Source organism: Mixophyes fleayi, chromosome 1 (genome assembly GCF_038048845.1).
Source record: "Mixophyes fleayi isolate aMixFle1 chromosome 1, aMixFle1.hap1, whole genome shotgun sequence".
Taxonomy (NCBI): domain Eukaryota; kingdom Metazoa; phylum Chordata; class Amphibia; order Anura; family Limnodynastidae; genus Mixophyes; species Mixophyes fleayi.
In genome coordinates, this window is record NC_134402.1 from 150,516,878 (window position 1) to 150,537,483 (window position 20,606).

Below are 20,606 nucleotides of genomic sequence, written 5' to 3' on the forward strand. Positions count from 1 at the left end.
GCCTCCGTGCACTACAGGCTTCAACCTGCAACTCGTCTGTGTTTCATCATCGTGACTGTTTGGCTGATTCCTATCCGCTGCCTCCGTGCACTACAGTCTTCAACCTGCAACTCGTCTGTGTTTCATCATCGTGACTGCTAGCTGATTCCTATCCGCTGCCTCTGTGCGCTTCAGTCTTCAGTCCTTGTCAACTCTACCGTGTTTCCTTGAGTCTGCTGCCACTATTGCTACCCGCTACTCTCCGTGATCATCTGTTCCAGTTCAACTCTGCTCCGGGGTCCCATCGTTACTGCACCTGCTGGTTGCTATTGGTTACCTCCGTGTTCCCGCAGAGACCCGCTGCTGTTACTTCTCAGCGCTACTCATCCATCTACTGCTGATCCGCTCTCCACGCCTTCCTGTGCTCCCTGCTGGTCTACCTACCTGTGCGCTGCACCTGCTAGACCCCCGCTTCACCCATCCAGGGACTTGTATCCTGCTGGCCTCCTGCCCTTCAGGTATCTCTGCACTCCTGTCTGACTGCCTTCTCCTGAACCACGGTATGCATACTTCCCATTGACTGTGCTGTGTATTGCATACCTTGCTGGACTGTGTTGGTTCTCCTCTGGAGTGTACTATCTGCTGACTCTACTGCCATCATTGACTGTGTTATCTCATGCTGGATTACTTCAAGAGACTTTCTATATTGGCAGTGTTGTTCAGTCATTTATACATTTATATTGTGCATATTACTGTGGATCAAAGTCAAGGTGCCCGTGTATATATTGTGTTGCAGTCTCTCCCCGTGCACCTCCTCACATATATATTCAGTGGTACAACTTGCTAGTGGCAGACCACTGACTCCTGTTTACAGTTTCACCTGTTCCAGTATCCTCTCACATAGCAGTGGTACAACTTGCTAACGCAGACCACTGACTCCCCGGATACCTCCACTTGGATTCCATTCCTTCACTCAGACAGCGGTACAACTTGCTATCCGCAGACCGCTGACTCTCATCACCTCCTCGTTTCTGTTGGACATTCCTCCTCACTATAGCAGTGGTACAACTTGCTACCGCAGACCACTGACTACCTTCACGTGTCCTTTGTCCATACAGTTCCTCGTGTATTACTACCTCCATATTGCCAGTGCTGCTAGTCATAGACTTTCCTGAGCATCTCATCATCTGCTATTTCCTGTTCCGTGATCACCCTGCTACCAGAGTACCATATTACCACCTATACTGCTCTGGTAAGCCTATCACCTGGTGATCCCTGGGTAAAGACTCCTAGTGCCCGTGACAGTAAGATCAGGCCATGACAGACCCAGATACGGAACCTACCGCTAAAGAGATGCTGCAGCATCTGGTCAGCCGTGTGGAGCAACAGGATGCTCGCCAACAGCTGTTACTTCAATGTTACCAATCGTTAACCTCCCAAGGAACATCTGGACAGACTGTTACAGCTAGTATTGAAGCTCCTGTGCTTTCCTCCGTTTCCCCAGTGCCATCCCAGGTGTCTACAGCTCCTACGCTTCACCTGCCTACTCCGTCAAAATTTGACGGGGACCCCAAAACTTGTAGAGGTTTCCTTAACCAATGTTCAGTCCATTTTGAACTCCAACCTCAAAATTTTTCTACCCATCGTTCCAGAGTGGCCTATCTTATCTCATTGTTTTCTGGACAAGCCCTGGCTTGGGCCTCCCCTCTGTGGGAAAGAAACGATCCAATTCTACAAGATAGTGCCAAATTCATTTCCACGTTCCGAAGTGTGTTCGATGAACCAGGTCGTGTGACCTCCGCTGCTTCCAGCATTCTTCGTTTGCGACAAGGCTCCCATACAGTAGGACAGTATGTCATTCAATTTAGGATCTTAGCCTCTGAACTTCAGTGGAATACTGAAGCATTAGTTGCCGCCTTCTGGCAGGGGCTCTCCGATAAAATTAAAGATGCACTGACTACCCAAGAGCTTCCTTCGTCACTAGAAGATTTGATCTCTCTTTGCCATCGTGTAGACATGAGATTTCGTGAAAGAGAATCTGAGAAAACAACTTCTGCTAAAGCACCTCTTCGTTTAAACCCTCAATTTCGTCCAGTTTCACCTTCTGTGATTCCCATGGAGATAGGACGTTCCAAATTATCTTTAGAAGAGAGGAAACGAAGAGTAAAGAATAGACTCTGTATCTATTGTGCTGATTCCACACATATGCTCAGTTCTTGCCCTAAGAAATCGGGAAATGCCAGGCCCTAACTAGTTCTGGAGAGGTGAAGTTAGGGTCCCTGGAGTCCTCTCCATTGTCTATGAAATCTAAAGTCTGCGCTTTCGATGTTACGATTTCCTTTGCTACCAAATCCTTTGAGTCACAGGCATTGATTGATTCCGGAGCAGCAGGAAATTTCATTTCTAAATCACTAGTGAATCAATGGTCCCTACCAGTGATCACTTTAAAAACACCCATTACTGTGACGGCTATAGATGGATCACGTCTCATCAATGGTCTCATCACCCAGAGTACGTCTCCAGTAACCCTTCAGATTGGTGTACTACACCATGAAGAAATTTCGTTTTTAATTCTTCCAGTTACGACAAGTCCGATTGTCTTAGGCCTTCCATGGCTTCAATGTCACTCTCCCCAGATTGACTGGCGCACCCCTCAAGTTACGTCTTGGGGGTCTGAATGTCACCATCGTTGTCTCTCTCAAGTTATTCCTCTTAAAGTACAGCAATCTTCCATCTCATCTTCCTCCCCGGGACTCCCTCCTCAGTATGCTTCATTTGCCGATGTGTTTGATAAAGCTCAGTCTGAACGTCTTCCTCCTCATCGTTCTTGGGATTGTCCGATCGACCTTCTACCTGGCAAGACTCCTCCCAGGGGTCGGGTCTATCCTCTCTCGTTACCTGAAACTCAAGCCACATCTGAGTACATACAGGAGAATCTCCAGCGTGGGTTCATTCGACCTTCCACCTCTCCCGCTGGAGCTGGGTTCTTCTTCGTCAAAAAGAAGGATGGATCATTACGCCCTTGTATAGATTTTCGTGGACTCAACGCCATTACTATCAAGAATCGGTATCCCATTCCGCTGATCACTGAGCTATTTGATCGCATCAAGGGAGCTCGGATATTTACTAAGTTGGATCTTCGTGGTGCCTACAATTTAATTAGAATCCGTTCCGGTGACGAATGGAAGACCGCGTTTAACACCAGAGATGGGCATTACGAATATTTAGTAATGCCCTTCGGGCTGTGTAATGCCCCCGCGGTTTTCCAGGGTTTCATCAATGAGATCTTTCGGGACTTATTATATGTATGTGTCGTTGTCTACCTGGACGACATATTGATCTTCTCACATGACCTGCCTTCTCATCACCAACATGTGGCAGAGGTCCTCTCCAGACTACGGGAAAACTCGTTGTTCTGTAAATTGGAGAAATGTTCATTCGAGTTACCCCAGATTCCATTCTTGGGGTATATAGTTTCCGGAGTTGGCCTGAAGATGGATCCAGACAAAGTAAATGCTGTACTACATTGGCCTCAGCCAACTACTCTTCGTGCCATCCAGCGTTTTTTAGGTTTTGCCAATTACTATAGACGCTTCATTCAAGACTTCTCATCCATTGCATCTCCCATTGTGGCCTTAACTCGGAAAGGGGCTAATACTAAGCAATGGTCATCTGAGGCTCTCCAAGCCTTTCAAATCCTCAAAGAGTCCTTCTCGTCTGCTCCCATTCTGCGACAACCTGATGTGACACTCCCCTTCTTCCTAGAAGTAGATGCCTCTAATGTGGGCTTAGGAGCTATTCTCTCCCAACGCTCGGAGCAACAAAAATTACATCCTTGTGCCTTCTACTCTCGGGGTCTTCTGCCCGCAGAGAAAAACTATACTATCGGGGACAAGGAGTTGCTGGCCATCAAAGCTGCATTAGAGGAATGGAGATACTTGTTGGAAGGAGCTCGCCATCCGGTGACGATCTTCACGGATCATAAGAACTTGTCATATTTGCAATCTGCTCAATGCTTGAACCCTCGTCAAGCAAGATGGTCTCTTTTCTTTTCCCGTTTTGAATTAATTATAACCTTCAAACCAGCTGCTAAGAACAAGAAAGCTGACGCTCTATCTCGAGCTTTTGTGACGTCCTCTGATGTAGAAGAGGTTCCCAACCATGCTATTCTAGACCCCAAATGTATTTTTCTGGCTGCTTCATCCACCAAAATGCTACCATTTGGGAAGACCCTCGTGCCTCCTACTCTGAGGCGGAAAATCCTTTCGTGGTTCCATGCCTCTCGTTTTTCTGGACACGCCGGTGAACATAAGACCTTTGAGATTCTCTCTCGTAGTTACTGGTGGCCTTCAATGAGGAGAGACGTCAAAGAGTTTATTGCTTCCTGTGATTTATGTTCTCAGTTCAAATCCTCCCGCAGAACTCCAGCAGGGTTGCTGCGACCACTACCCATTCCGTCCAAGCCTTGGACCCATATTAGTATGGATTTCATTACTGATTTGCCACCAAGTAAGAATCACAATACTATTTGGGTAGTGGTAGACAGATTTTCGAAGATGGCTCATTTCGTCCCTCTGTCCGGTTTACCTTCCTCGTCTACTCTGGCTGAACATTTCATTAAAGAAATCTTCCGCATCCATGGATGTCCGTCTGAGATTGTGTCAGATAGAGGAGTACAATTCGTTTCCAGATTCTGGCGGGCCCTTTGTAAAACCTTGGGCATACGATTAGCACTCTCATCGTCTTACCATCCGCAATCTAACGGACAAACGGAACGAGTCAATCAAGATCTTGAGACTTTTATTAGGATGTTCTCTTCAGCCAACCAAGACAACTGGGTAGAATTGCTCCCTTGGGCTGAATTCGCCCATAACAACATGTACCATGAGTCATCATCCAAAACTCCATTCTTTGTGGTCTACGGTCACCATCCGTCTTTTCCGGAATTTCCTGCCCTCCCGCCCACCCAAGTTCCTGCTGTGGAGACTGCTTGTCAGACCTTCAAAAATATCTGGTCTCAGGTCAAAACCTGTTTAAAGAAGACATCTAACAAATATAAGTCTTTCGCAGATAAGAAGAGGCGGGCTATTCCACCACTAAAAATTGGAGATCGTGTCTGGTTATCTACCAAAAATATTCGTTTGAAGGTTCCATCTATGAAATTCGCCCCTCGTTTTATTGGTCCATATAGGATCATTCAAGTTATCAATCCAGTATGTGTTAAACTTCTTCTTCCTAAGAATCTTCGGATTTCCAATGCCTTCCATGTGTCCTTGCTCAAACCTCTCATCATCAACCGTTTCTCGACTCCTTCCTCAGCACCGCAGCCAGTTCAAGTTCATCAGGAGGAGGATTTTGAGATTACTGAGGTATTGGATGCAAAAATTTCGCGAGGAGTCCTCCGTTTCCTCGTTCATTGGAAGGGCTTTGGTCCTGAAGAGCGTTCATGGATCAAAGCTGAAGATCTTAATGCTCCTGCCCTTCTGAAGAAGTTTTATTCCAAAAATCCGGACAAGCCCGGTTCCAGGCGTTCTGTGCCCACCTTTAAAAGGGGGGGTACTGTCACTCACCGGACTGTGAGTGCTTCTTCCCGGACTATTAGGAACCGTGGACGTCCTCTATCCTGAGGGACTGCGCATGCGCAGCCCTTTCCAAACCTTCAGTGTATGTTCCTTTAACTTAATTGGCAGATCAGGCAACCTCCCTATATTAAGCACCTGTGGTCAACACCACGTTGCCTGATCTTGGAGTCTCATTCCCCATGAGCCTCTGAAGGTGTTCCTGTGTTTCCTTGTTTATTCAGCCCTGCTGATTCCTGTGGTTTCCAAACCACTTCTACCTCTGTGGTTTCCAAACCACTTCTACTACTGTGGTTCCCATACCACTTCTACCATCTACTGTATCATCGTGACTGTGAGCTGATTCCTATCCGCTGCCTCCGTGCACTACAGTCTTCTAATCACTTCAACTCTACCATTTATCATTGGGACTGTTAGCTGATGCCTATCCGCTGCCTCCGTGCACTACAGGCTTCTACCACATCCACTCACCTGTTCATGATTGTGACTGCCAGCTGATTCCTATCCGCTGCCTCCGTGCACTACAGGCTTCAACCTGCAACTCGTCTGTGTTTCATCATCGTGACTGTTTGGCTGATTCCTATCCGCTGCCTCCGTGCACTACAGTCTTCAACCTGCAACTCGTCTGTGTTTCATCATCGTGACTGCTAGCTGATTCCTATCCGCTGCCTCTGTGCGCTTCAGTCTTCAGTCCTTGTCAACTCTACCGTGTTTCCTTGAGTCTGCTGCCACTATTGCTACCCGCTACTCTCCGTGATCATCTGTTCCAGTTCAACTCTGCTCCGGGGTCCCATCGTTACTGCACCTGCTGGTTGCTATTGGTTACCTCCGTGTTCCCGCAGAGACCCGCTGCTGTTACTTCTCAGCGCTACTCATCCATCTACTGCTGATCCGCTCTCCACGCCTTCCTGTGCTCCCTGCTGGTCTACCTACCTGTGCGCTGCACCTGCTAGACCCCCGCTTCACCCATCCAGGGACTTGTATCCTGCTGGCCTCCTGCCCTTCAGGTATCTCTGCACTCCTGTCTGACTGCCTTCTCCTGAACCACGGTATGCATACTTCCCATTGACTGTGCTGTGTATTGCATACCTTGCTGGACTGTGTTGGTTCTCCTCTGGAGTGTACTATCTGCTGACTCTACTGCCATCATTGACTGTGTTATCTCATGCTGGATTACTTCAAGAGACTTTCTATATTGGCAGTGTTGTTCAGTCATTTATACATTTATATTGTGCATATTACTGTGGATCAAAGTCAAGGTGCCCGTGTATATATTGTGTTGCAGTCTCTCCCCGTGCACCTCCTCACATATATATTCAGTGGTACAACTTGCTAGTGGCAGACCACTGACTCCTGTTTACAGTTTCACCTGTTCCAGTATCCTCTCACATAGCAGTGGTACAACTTGCTAACGCAGACCACTGACTCCCCGGATACCTCCACTTGGATTCCATTCCTTCACTCAGACAGCGGTACAACTTGCTATCCGCAGACCGCTGACTCTCATCACCTCCTCGTTTCTGTTGGACATTCCTCCTCACTATAGCAGTGGTACAACTTGCTACCGCAGACCACTGACTACCTTCACGTGTCCTTTGTCCATACAGTTCCTCGTGTATTACTACCTCCATATTGCCAGTGCTGCTAGTCATAGACTTTCCTGAGCATCTCATCATCTGCTATTTCCTGTTCCGTGATCACCCTGCTACCAGAGTACCATATTACCACCTATACTGCTCTGGTAAGCCTATCACCTGGTGATCCCTGGGTAAAGACTCCTAGTGCCCGTGACAGATATTTTATATATTTATATTTATAGCAACTTGCTGTTGATTTTGATTTACTATTACTATTATTTTGTTTTCTAAAAGTATTTTAGTAACAAAACTAAAGTGTAATGTACTATTATATTCTAAGATAAGTGTGAAATCAGGATATTAAAAGACATATTTTCATAGCACTTGCCATATAGAGGGATATAAGATCATTATCACCCAACAGAACACTTAACACTTATGTGACCTGCTGCCATACAACAGAAGTAATACAATATATAATCTGTGATGACATAAATTGATGTACAGCTAAAATTATAAGCTATATATAGTTAATAGGAAAAATACTGACAACTGCTCACCTGCTGTGTCAATGAAGACGTATGTCATGGCAAACACATTAATAAGACCTACTTTGGCCAGAATATATAGATTATTTTTTAGTCTCTGAGCAATAAAGGACAATTTTGACAACCTCTATTTGTTTTCCACAGACAGTGTGACCTTTAGGAGCTGTAGCCTTTTTCTTCTGTGCTAGATAATGAAGATATAAATGAGGCTATTAGCTCTACCACCTTTTTAGAAGAAGATATGAAAAATAATATTTCTCCAGTATCTTGGAAGTACTGTATGAAGGTCCTCGGGTTACATATAAAAACAATATGGGTCCTCATTTTGAAAATGTTTGTTAAATATATATTGTAAGCCTTAGTTAAGTTACTGTTGCTAAAACAAAGGTCACATTCTCACCTAGAAGTATTGACCTGACTTTAAATGTCCCTTTTCATTGGTAGCCAAAGTTAATTCAAATATTTAAAGATACACAATAAATTATTAAAAAATATGAACCTCTCTGAGACTACACTCTAGTCTAGACTCAATATAATTAGAAATAGAAAGGATAATAAACGCAATATACTTCTCTTAGGACTGGCAATATCGAATGAATCATATGCATGTATTTTACATATATTCTCTTTAATAATAGCAAAATTAGATAGAAAAGTAGAATAATGCTATGCCCATTTTTTGAGGGGAGATTTAGCTATACAAAGGCACAGTGAATTTATTAGTATGAAATACTGTATATTTTTGTTAAATCATTTATTATTTACATTAACCCAGATCTGACTCTATGACACAAAAGGCACCCATAGACAATGATGTTTCCACCACTGAGTTTCAGTGCTTTTGTTCACACAATACAACAAACAGACTTGATGCCTTCAGGAGAAATATTTTGATCTCCTTTCAACCAGAGCACATTGGACAGAATCCTTCATTTTCAATCTACATGTGCTTTTGGCAGCAAAAATGAATTTCTCTATTCCAATCAGATATGGGAGACATAAAACAAAATAAACAAGGTCACAAGGGCTGTTGTTTGGAATCAAAGTTCCCAAGTGCATCTGCATGGTTAATTGTGACATAGTCATAGTTAAAGTGGCAGCAAATCTCTCCTTTTAAAAATGAAGATTTCCACTATGGTTTGCAGTTTGAAGATAGTGCTATACAGGTGGGAAAGGAATTGTGAGTAATTTGGTTGATGTTAGGAAGCCATGAAAGAGACTAAAGTAGAAATTGAGGGATAATTTGAAAAGCAAATAGACCTATTGGCAGGAGGCTGAAGTTTTCCAAGCAATAATCCTAGTTGCTAGTTGTTTAGGCTACATATTTAACTGTGATTCATTTATCTACTGTACCATTTCTTGGACTATGCAGTATAGTTGCTATGTAGGTTCCTGTGGTTACAGAATGGTGCCAGGCATATTGAAAATAAAGTTTAACCCACTTAGCATACTCTTTAGCCACAACAAGTTATATTAACTATATACAACCTGTTATAAGATTGTTAATGTCATGAATACATGTGTTATAAAGTATATCTGTTCAATGTTTTAAATGTCATCAGGTGGTTTCTCTAAGCACAAGTGTATTGTGTACCATGCCCTCTATAAGACCCATTATCACATTTGTGATGCCCAGGTCACTGGCAACACAGACTGTTAGTGCCGACCGCTGGCACTACTCTTGCAGGACGTCATCTGCTAATGTTTGACCATATTTCACAGGACGTGCTGTTTAGCTGGAAGCATGATTTCACCCAAATAGGCTGGAAAAGTTTTAAGGATGTGTCTTTAGACGGTCAAATACAAGGGTGATCATGCTCTATTGTGTATAAATGGTACCCCATTGTTTGATTTCCGGGAAAGTAGACTTCTCTGACTAAAGCAATGCAGGGTGCCTGCTGACTACAAGGTGGAGCTGGTGACAGACATTCTTCTAAGCAGGTCACAATCCAGAGAGACTTTATAATCATAGAGCTCTCCTTTGTGACAGGGTGATAGAATAGTGCCACTTTATTGGAAATGAGTTTTCTCTTTCAACAGTGCTGATGAAGAGTTATGGCTCCTGTTAAACTGGTTAAGGATCGTTGGAAGGAACTGTGTGTTGCAGCTGCAAGACTCTGTGGACTTTGCTACTTTGGACTGTGCTACTTTGAAAACCTGCCAAAATCGGGCAGATATCTAGCTTGGTCCCAAACTTGCTGGTAGAGGAGTGGAGCATTCATCAGCAGAATCAGTGCTCAAGGAACAATCATTATAGCCCTTTTAACATAGGGTTGTGTGCAAGGCTTGATATGGTGAATCTACTGTTACTTATTCATGTAAAGAACTGTGATTTCTGCAGTGTGATTTTATACAAAAAAGCATGTTTACTTTAACCAGTTATTTGTCTAGGTGATTTTCAGAACCACAGAGGTACCACATGTGCCAAGCTGGTATACAATGCTGCCTCTGGGTGAACCAGCCGCCTGGTGTGGCAAAAGGGTTATAATTATTATATATTATATATGAACCCTACATCCTCATGCTTTCCTTCATTTACTTGAACTTCCCCACAAAACCTATAATTGCTTTTTTCTATTTCTCTTTTAGCAACTACATCCAGCATGTGCTAGTCATGCTGTGCAAACTCAAGCTCCCTTGTCAGGGGTAAGTAATTGAATCAGCCTTGATCAGTGGCTAGTTAAGGCATTTTCAATCCTTTCTATGCAAGAGACCACCTTCCAAATTTGAATAATAAAAACCTGTTATTCAAAATAGTTATTAAATTGCACATGCTGCACCTAATGCCTACTTGGTGGACATTGATGACAGTCCCGTCGGCTACATCTTTCATAAGGTGCACAGCCTTTTAATGTCAACATTAAGCAGGTCAAACTGTGATTGTATAGTTGGGCTGGTGGGTGTCTAAAAATTCACTGAGTAATGTTTCTCAGTTTAGCACATGAAATAATATAACTGTTTTATTTAAACTGTTCTGGAGTCTTGCATAGAACATGACCTGCATCCTATCTACATAAGACTGTTATAAAACATAAAAACATCAACTATATTACATTATAACAACAGTAAACTGTAGTGACTGTATGTTCTGTTAACACCTATTTGTTTATGTTGAGAATGTCAATTTGGGGATTTTACAGGTTTCTGGAGCCTTTCACTGTAAATGATGTTCATTGTATCTTCTGCAGTTCTAAATTATTTGACCCAATCAGCATTTTCTTCCCTGCAAAAGATGTTGAATTTTTTGGTTGGTTAGAGGTGATATAAACCCAAACTCTTCCCTTTACTTATGGAATGAATTTTGGAACTGTCAGTTGAGATTTCTTGGGAAAGAACTTTTCTTTTTGCACTTTGTCCAATGTAAAAACATGTGACCTCTATGGCAAATGCAGGGTCAGTAGAAAGTGAGACATTGAATGAAAACAGTTATCATGTCATAATTAATTTAAAACATATATTAGGAGGAAATTTAATTGTTTTAATTAATTATTGGAGGGTTTGGTCCTTAAGTAGTAGGCAGTAGGTTGGACTCTATAGCGTGTCTACTGTTTGCACTATGCACATTTTCCAGAGTATCCGCTAACCTACAAATGTATTTTTGGGGGCTGTTCACAGATACTGGGAAGTGGGCATACACCTTCAAATACACGTAACAGACAATTAAGCGCACCAGCTCAAAAAGAGAAGTAGCACGGGTCTGCATTTCTGTCACTATAATTGATTGTTATCACTTGCTACAAGTAAAAAATGTATCATTTATTATGGAGCAGAAATACAAATTATTTTACATCAATGATATTTAAAAAATGGTCTTAGACACCTTCAACAGTACAAAATAGCAACTATTAATCTTTTACTTTGAAACTAATTAACATTTTCAAAATGACCTCCATTGACAGTAATACAGATTCTGGTTTAGCACCTGACTGAGAGAGGGCAATTTTACTGAGCGAGGAGTTAGGATTTTCTTACGTATTTTTCTGTTGACCAGTCCTATAAAATATATTGAATTGCTATACTAATTAAGTAGATATGATTTCATTTTTTGCTACCTGTTTTTGACCGGTATTCAAGTATTTACATCTTAATCTATTAGGGAAAGTAGGCTTGGGGTTGAAAATTGTGATGAGCATATTATTTTCTGAATAAAACATTTTTATTTTTATTCTTTGCAGCTGTTACCGCAGTTATTTTTAATATCAGGCACAAAATAAGTCCTTGATTCATGGACAGAATAAGATGAACCTTTACTAGGGAAGGGCCAGAAGCTTAATATGTTTAAGTGGAATCCACCAGAAAATCTCATTCAGATTGATATTTAAAACCATTAATTAATGTATTTCCCACTTTCATTATGCGAGGTGCTTTAAAACACATTGTATGTTGTCTGACTTTTTTTCAACAATATAAATATAACGTGAGAAAGATCATTAGTATTAAAATGTGCAATTTGCAGTAATTATAATTAATTGGTTCAACTGAAATACAATTTTTATATTGAATACAATGCTACTGAGACGGCATACACCGACCTTGCTCATTCCATATCATATCATTATCTTTTCTTTACAGTATTTCCGGGTGCCAAGTGTAGGGTTTATTTGTATTTGTTGCCAAACATGTATGTGATTTTAGATCTTCAAAAGAAATTAGTATTAAAAAATATAGAAATGTATATTCAAAATAAATGGAAGTAAAAAATATTTTAATATATTCCACAATTTCTAATAACTATATTGTTGTGTTTCCATAAAATATACTTTTTCCCATAGGATAAACCTGTATTGATTTTCCCCCATTAAAAAAATTAATTATAAATTACAATAGTTAGCAATTACTATGTCGCATCCGCTAGCTTGAACACATTTTCCAGTACAACCTGAGAGTTTTTAAGAAAGTAGCTGAGTTGTGATCAGTAAGATAATATGATTCCAGTCCTGACCAGGGATTCAATGCACCAAGGGAATAGTACTTCTTTGATTCTAGTGTTTGTTAACTTCTATAATGATGCCACATTTATTCTTCCAACCCATTAACAGCCAACTGAATGGAACTCAGATATTAAAGAGAAAAAAATAAACAAAATATGAACAAAATTTTAAACAAAATATACACTTTGGGTCTGAATCATTAAGGAAAGCAAAGCATAAAAATGAGTAATCTTGCACCTTTACATTTCAATGTAAACATAAAGCTATCAAGTATTTGTGTGCTTGATGAAAAAACAGCCAGTATTTATCTTATGTGCAAAATAATAAACTAATTTGCACCTCTTGCATTGTAACATGGTTTGCCCTGGAGAACATTTGCGCCTTACATTCGTTAATGACTCAGGCCCTTTGCTTTCACCCTTATGGACTTTTGGGGTATCTGTTGTTGGCGTTACGATCATCGGGGTTATGACTACCACCGCTTTTTTCACCCCTGGACTGAGACGATTTTGCCATTTTTGGGGCTGATAGGCTTTCATAATCAGTGCTAGTCATTTTTCTGTGAGGTATCCACACTAATCATACCTTGTTTTTCAAGACTTTGTTATGTCTAAAAACACCATTGTTTTATTTGTATCCCAAAACTGATAGACACAGTTGTTCCTACAACGTCTTAAGAAAAAAAAAAAAAAACATTTTCTTTACCCTATAAAAGTGTGGGCACTGTATATATAACTATGGCTGCCATTCCTTGCTAAATTCCTCAAGGTCTTTTTTAAAAAAAATAGTATTGAATTTTGTTTTATATTCTCTTTTTGCATGTTAAAAGAGTAACAACAGTCCAAATGTATTTGGACTGTTTTTATTTGCTGCAGTATATTGTTTATGTTGTCTGGAGATCACAATCTGCAAATGTTTGAGGAGACTCCTCTTTTTTCAAATGAGGGTACCACCAGGTCTGAAGAAACCAGGATGATGGATATAAAGAGCGTCTTAAGAGCCCTATCAGACCTTTCTCCCCATAGTGCTATAGGTTGCCTGACAATTTGTGACATTGAAATATCAATGGCTCCACCAATTTCCTCAGTGGTGGAGGATAATGGAAATATTCTCTTCTCATACTGAGTTGATGCTTTATGATCAGTTTTATGTTTCCCTGGGTACTGGTAGGACTTACACTTCCCTGTCATGGGGTATACCAGCAGGGTGAGTCCCACTCACCCTTAACAATGAAGGGGTTAAAAAAGAGTTACAACGGTGTTGTAGCAAAGTAGACAGTGTTATATTTTCTAAATAAATTGATATAAGTCAACTTAAATATCCAGCTCACAAATAGATAGGTTAGAACCAACTTACATGTATTTACTTTTTAACTTGAAGGTACCTGAAAAGTTAATAAAATCATTTAATTATGAATGCAGAATAAGAATAAATATATTCTCACCGCACAAGGGTACTACATAGACATTTAGACAACACTAGTAGATTTACTAGCTATTTTAACGCAGAGATAAAGTTATTGTTGAGATTTCAGACAGAAAATGCTATACTTAGTTAGAAAACATACACTATGGAAAGTGCTGTTAGATAAACGTGCCAAAAAATACACACATTAACTTGGTTGTTAATAAATCAGCCAAATTACACCTAGAGAGATAGAAAAAAGCAGCATCCCTAATCTTCAGTGAAAGACAAAAATGAAATTTAATGTGTGTGATAAATTGAGTGTGTATGTACAGTGTATTATGTGACTATTTACTCAATTCATTCCTTGTTTATTCCTTTCTGCAAGAACACGCTCATAAAAATGTGCAGTGAACTTCAAGGGCCCAATTTAGAAAGAATTTATGTGGAGAATAACCTTGCGTAATTCATGTGCAGGGACAGTAAAATAATAGTAGCTTGCAAAACTGTAGTAGCTTCAGGATTCCACAAGACCAATACATCTGCTTGTCTGCTTGTCTGTATGCTAAATGAAATCTTCCTGCAGGTACTTTACGATGTACACAGGGGAGGGCAGGCAAATTTTAGGCTTGAGTCAGCAGCCAATTAAGAACATTTTAAATGAAAAAAAATGCAGATGTTCCCCTGCCCCCCAACTCAGCCTGCCCTGGATGTACAGTAAAAGTGTAAAATGTGTACAGATAAACAATATTATTGCAATATAATTGTCTGACAAATAACAAAATACTTTCTTCACTTGCAGTCAATATTAAAGCTTTTGGTTCATGTATACTGTTTTATTGTAAAAAACACAGCTGGAAAATCTTGGTTTGTAATGAAACTACATATACTGTAATATCTGTAAATATAGTGGTCCACAGACAAAACACCTTAGCAGGTTCCAACTTGGCAGATTGTATATACCGTATGTAAATATTGGCAATATATGTATGTATACTGTACAATACATAATATATAACATGTGCTTTGCTATAATTTTTGCTGGTCCCCATGAATATGGTTTGTGGTTATCTAAGTGAAACTGATTGAGTACTGTGTCTCATGTAACATATTGTGATAAATATGTCCGGTACTACTTCACATGAAACAGAGCCAAGCCTTCCACCATTTGTTGTAGACTGCAGGTGTCCCCTAATGGTGATTGGCAAAGAGGCAATAATTGCTAAAGTAAATTAAACATTAAAATAGAGACCCTATGCATCTTGTGGTCAGTGGTGAGGCTGCTGCAGGGGATCCAAGCCAGTGAGATATGTGCCAGATGGTGTGTTATGCAGCTTTATGATTAGGACCTTCTCACCTAAAGACCAAATAGGAACATATTATAACCTGAAGTATACTATACTGCTCATCAGGTGGCATTTAACTTATAATCTCTTAAGTCTGGCAATGATTATCTAGTATAAACAATTCACTTTTATTCTGTTCAGCTGATGTCCTCAAAAAAGATTTCAACCTATACAATCTCTGCTGTACAAGCAAATGTGACATGTTGCTCCATCTAGCAGGGGTAGAACCATGCATCACTTGTTTTGGAGCCTGGCGATGCCCATGTAGACTTCCAGGGGCCCTGTACTGCAAAGAGCATTCTTTCTCAAAATTGTTTCATATATTACCAGAATTTTTCATGTACAGATTCCTGGCATGACGATGGGGACCAGGTTCGCCCCAAGCTTTGCTAACCTATACATGGGCTACTTCGAAAATGTCTTTGTTTGGGATGGTGAGTTCAAGGCAAACCTGGTCCTCTATGCTAGATAAATAGATGATCTGTTCTTTGTTTGGAAGGGTAACTATGCTTCTGTCACACAATTCATATTATTTTATGTATGTATGATATGTAATTTTCACTATTGTATAATAAATATTAATGCTTTTAACTTTAAGGTTTTGAGCTAACTGTTTATTTTTGCTTTGATTTATTTATAATCAATTTTCAGCACAGTACTTTTTTCATTATACTTTTTCATTGGGAGGCTCCACAACCTCTATGGACAGCTGCTCAATTTTTATTTTTTTTATGTTAGTTTACACACAGTGCCCAAGGGTGTTATTTCTTTTGTGTTTTTCTGGGGGCGGGGGGGTTTACCAGAAAGTTGTAAAGCTCTCTGCCTGAAAGACGTACACGTAATTTACAGTCTTGCTGATGAAGACTGGCTTTAAATTAATATTTTATTGAAAAAATAAATAAATAAGCTGGTAAACACAGCCACAGCCAGATTTGAACACATTTAAGGGTGAATATACACTTAGGCAATAGGTTTATTCTTCCACTTGACATATATTTATTTTTATATAATATTTTATACATAATTCATGGAAGTGTTATGTATACATACAAGTTCAGTACATTGATATTTATATGCAGGAATCATTATAATACATAAGTATTATCTATGCATCACACGGGTTGACTCTTTGTGAATCTATAAAGCACTTAAAATTTTGCAATAATGTCCTTGAAGTGACCTGACAATAAAGCCTGGACAACTTTTATATTCAAGCTTAATAATGAGCTTGAATGGAAAATCTTATTGCACATTGTAGTTATATATGTGAACATCCTAAAGTATCTTCTGGTTAGGCAGAATTGCACAATTAGCGGCATGTTTATTTTTGTATACATGCTTGTTCTAAACAACCTCGTTAGCTGCAGCACTATGAATTGAAACACTGAAGAAAGAAACAAGCAGCCATTAACAGGATATTTCTTACCTCAGTAATGAAGGATTTGGCAGTAGTTGGACTCATAACGAGAATGGCTCTTCTTAGTGTGTCCCTGTAGCGATTTAGCTCTTCAATGCGCATAGTGGCAAAGAGTCCCGTGATCATCTTATTAATGTTGTTTTCTACCTTCTGCAAAGCTACATCCATTCCCTGCTGAGATACTCTATCCAAAAACTCCTGTATTCCACGGATATCTAGGAACATCAAAAGTCCATCAAAATGCTAATCGGTTAACAGAAACACATCCATTAAATGCCTATCCTGGTTTGGAAGTCATTTTGCTCAGTATCATGAAATGGAAGGTTAAGCTGCACATATGCTAAACTGCATTGCATTGCCATTTCAAACTGGACACAAATTGCATCTGTTATAAAGTCTACACTTGTTTTCTCTTAGTAGCATTAACAAAATAGCAAAAAAGAGAAAATCATTTATTTTATTATACCTATTTGTGTTTATTTAATACAGTAAATGTTCTTTCATTTTTATTAACTAATGTCTAGATACTAAAACATCTGTTTTATTATGACTACAGTTGAGGCAGCAGTATTTAGTAGCTTAAACTTTAGACAGCAATGTTATCATGCTATATTGCTGATTAGGATTGTGATTGCTGATTGGATGTAACAGTTTTACTTTATTTAGAACCCTGCTTATCTAGGATTACTGAAAACACTTTTTCAGTGCAAGTTGGGCCCCCAGCTCTTTCTTCTATTATTGTGAATACTGTTAATTAAGTACATGATCAGAGTAACATAGGTGCCTGTCATTGAGGCTCATTACATACCAGAGAGGAAATCCAGGAGGTCTGTTGTTAGGGCATCGCTAAAGTGTATATGTAGACTGTTTGTCTATTTTTATATAACTGTACATGGCTGTGTGACAAAATATGGTCTGAGCAAATTTGCACAGAATGTTGGACAGGCCTTAATAGGTTGAGCATATTTGACTATACAAGTGGACTTGAAACTTACACCCATTGGAGTTGGCAGAAATCAGTACTATTTCAGTAATTTAATTGAAGTTCCTTTCTCCAGCTAGATGAAAACTAAAGTATATAAAGATAATTTTGTCTAAATATGTGAACAGAAACCAATGTGTTTAGCAAAATGAAATACCAATATTCAGCAGGTGAAATACATGCAGGCCTGATGTCACATTACTTTCAGGCATTACATAAAAAAAATTAATGAAGGTCAAACAGGCAGTATATTGGATAAAAGATAAAAGTTAAAATGAATGAGGCATAGAAGGCTACATATGATAGGAGACTATGCTTAGTAATGGTGTTGTTTGTGTAAGTAATTCAGTTTTGAGTTCTTTCTTAAAAACTGTAAAGATGCACCATGAAAATCCTGCTCAATGCATGTTAATATGGGGGGAATATTAATTACAATTACATTTGTATTGTATTGCAGTCTTAATAACAGACTTGAATGTACAATTAGAAAAAAATGATCACACCTCCAGATAACAGAAGTGATTAATTTGCCCAAATGCACAGTCATTTGGATGCATAGATCACTATTGCTAATATCCAGTAAGTTGTCACTTTTTATATTGGATTATGTGGTCGGGGATTGGGTCTGAAAGAGTTAACTTGGTTTGTTCAGAAAAAATATTGTTCAAGATTCAGGCCTACAGCTTTGCAAGTCACAATATGCTTTAGTGTTATTAACAAATTTCAGGGACAGGCAAGAACTGCAACTATGATATGTAACAGTTATGTCCGGTTTCACAAGACATGAATATCTTTCTTTGTAATATTTGCTGATGTTGGACTTTGTGATTTACGCTTGCGCAGTGCTAAAATTTCTACGTGACCAAATCATTATATATAGATGATGATTTGTTTTCATAAACTCAGAGCATATACTACACCCCACCTGTGCATGTATTTATTGTCTCTCTGGCCATACCTTATCTGATCCCTGACCACTGAAGAAATATCGCTATTAGGTCAAATCTCTAAATGGGTGTATCTACTGTCGACTGCAGGACTTTTCCTTCCTGTAGGCTTAAATGTATTGTTCATATGTATAACATATATTAGAGAAAATGTTGTGCACTTATATTGCTCCAATCATAGTTTTCTTTACGCCGTAGACTCTTTTAACCTTATAATTGTTTACAATATAATTATTATTTAATTTTAATTCAAGCATATCCATTTATCATCAAGGGTAATTAATCCCTACCAAGGCTTAAAAGCCACATTAGCCCATCATCTAGCTAAATGAAACATCACTAGAATGTTCCTTTCTAAAAGGAACACCAGCTGATGAGTCAGTTTTATAGTGGAAATTAATTAATTTGCTTTAGTGTTAAATGAAACACCATGGCAGTTTAATGAGCATCCTCAACACATTATATTCCTATAGTAATGATAAAAAAAACTTAGGGATTTTAGTCTACATCTTGTTGTCCTCACACATTTTATGCATGAATACTGTCACTGGATAGCTTACTCGTAAATGCTGTAATGCAAATAAAATAGTTCAAGTAATAACCCAAATTAATAGTATGTTTATTGTGGCACATAGAAGCATAGAAAATTTCATATTTGGCATGAGGCCAAATGAGTTATTAATGGCTTTAAGACTGTCAGGAGACACACTTGAGGATATTGCAGTCATCAGGCAGTTGAAATCAGCCTCAGGCTAATAATGAACATTTGAAATCGATTAAGAAAAATGTGATTATTTATATTGTACGCTTTCCCAGGAATTATTCTGTTTACCCTACCCAATTATATACTTGGAATGCAGAAATAGATGGGAGCACCGTGGAGACAGTGTCAAAAGACAAAAGGTCTGCCTGGTGTCCTCTGTCTTGTAATACTAACACCATCATGTCCCTCTATGTCACTTAATTAAATTATAAAAATGCCAGGTCGGCATTGGGAATGACATCTGCTAGAAACGATTAGTGAGTCTAACATACTGGCATTAAGTTTTGCTACCAGGAATAAAAAAAAAATGTTAGACAGCCATCGTAAATGTTAGACAGCTATTGGAACTGTGCATAAATTGAACTTTTATGTGATATTTATTTTTACAAAGTATTTATAAAGAATGTTATGATGGTAGTGAGGGTAGTGCAGGTCTTCAGTATTTTTGAAATAAAAACTGCTATGACTCTGTACATTTGTTTTACATGGATTTTTGGTGAAGCTCATCTTAATTTTGTCCTACTCAAATCTGTGACCTGAACCTGGGATGTTGGATCACTTTTTGCACCACTTACTTCATTACAGTGATGCTGGGGCTCAGTGCTGGTATAGTACATTAATACTATTTGAACTGTATGTTTGGATTCAGTACTCCAACACTATGCAACCAGCACAATCTGGCATCCTGGCAACACAGTGTGAAGCGAGTGATACAGTAGGTTAAATTGAGGAGGGGTTATCCAAATGTAGACAATACCATTAAGTGTTTGCCTTTTGTACACAAACTACTAAGATGTGACTTGCATGTCAGACAAGTTTTAAAAATACTATTTAAAAAACAAAACATTTTTTCTTAGACACACAAATGCTGCATCTATATTCTAAAGGCATCTTAATTTGCAGAAAGAAACTTCCTAATTGAACAAAGCAAGGGGAAGGAAGACATGAACATGACAATGCAAAACAGTTTTAACTAGATGTTAAACTGTTACATGGGGGGCAGAGGGGCTTTAATGGGATGTGAATCCACTTAATTTAGGAAGGGTATAAATTTTGTTTTCCTGTATTATTGAACTCACTATTCCGCCAGATCGGACTCTATCCCAACCTTCAGTCTTTCAAGTGCTCTCTCA

The 20,606-nt window shown here is 39.3% G+C and overlaps 1 protein-coding gene across 2 annotated transcripts in view; it reads right to left on the minus strand.

The window, feature by feature from the left end:
* Nucleotides 1–20,606, minus strand: part of GRID2 (glutamate ionotropic receptor delta type subunit 2) — a 959,624-nt gene that overhangs the window by 478,226 nt on the left and 460,792 nt on the right. For both annotated transcript variants that reach the window (XM_075201703.1, XM_075201712.1), the window contains exon 4: nt 16,791–16,996. In XM_075201703.1, coding sequence (XP_075057804.1) covers nt 16,791–16,996 — 206 coding nt within the window. The remainder of the gene's footprint in view (nt 1–16,790; nt 16,997–20,606) is intronic.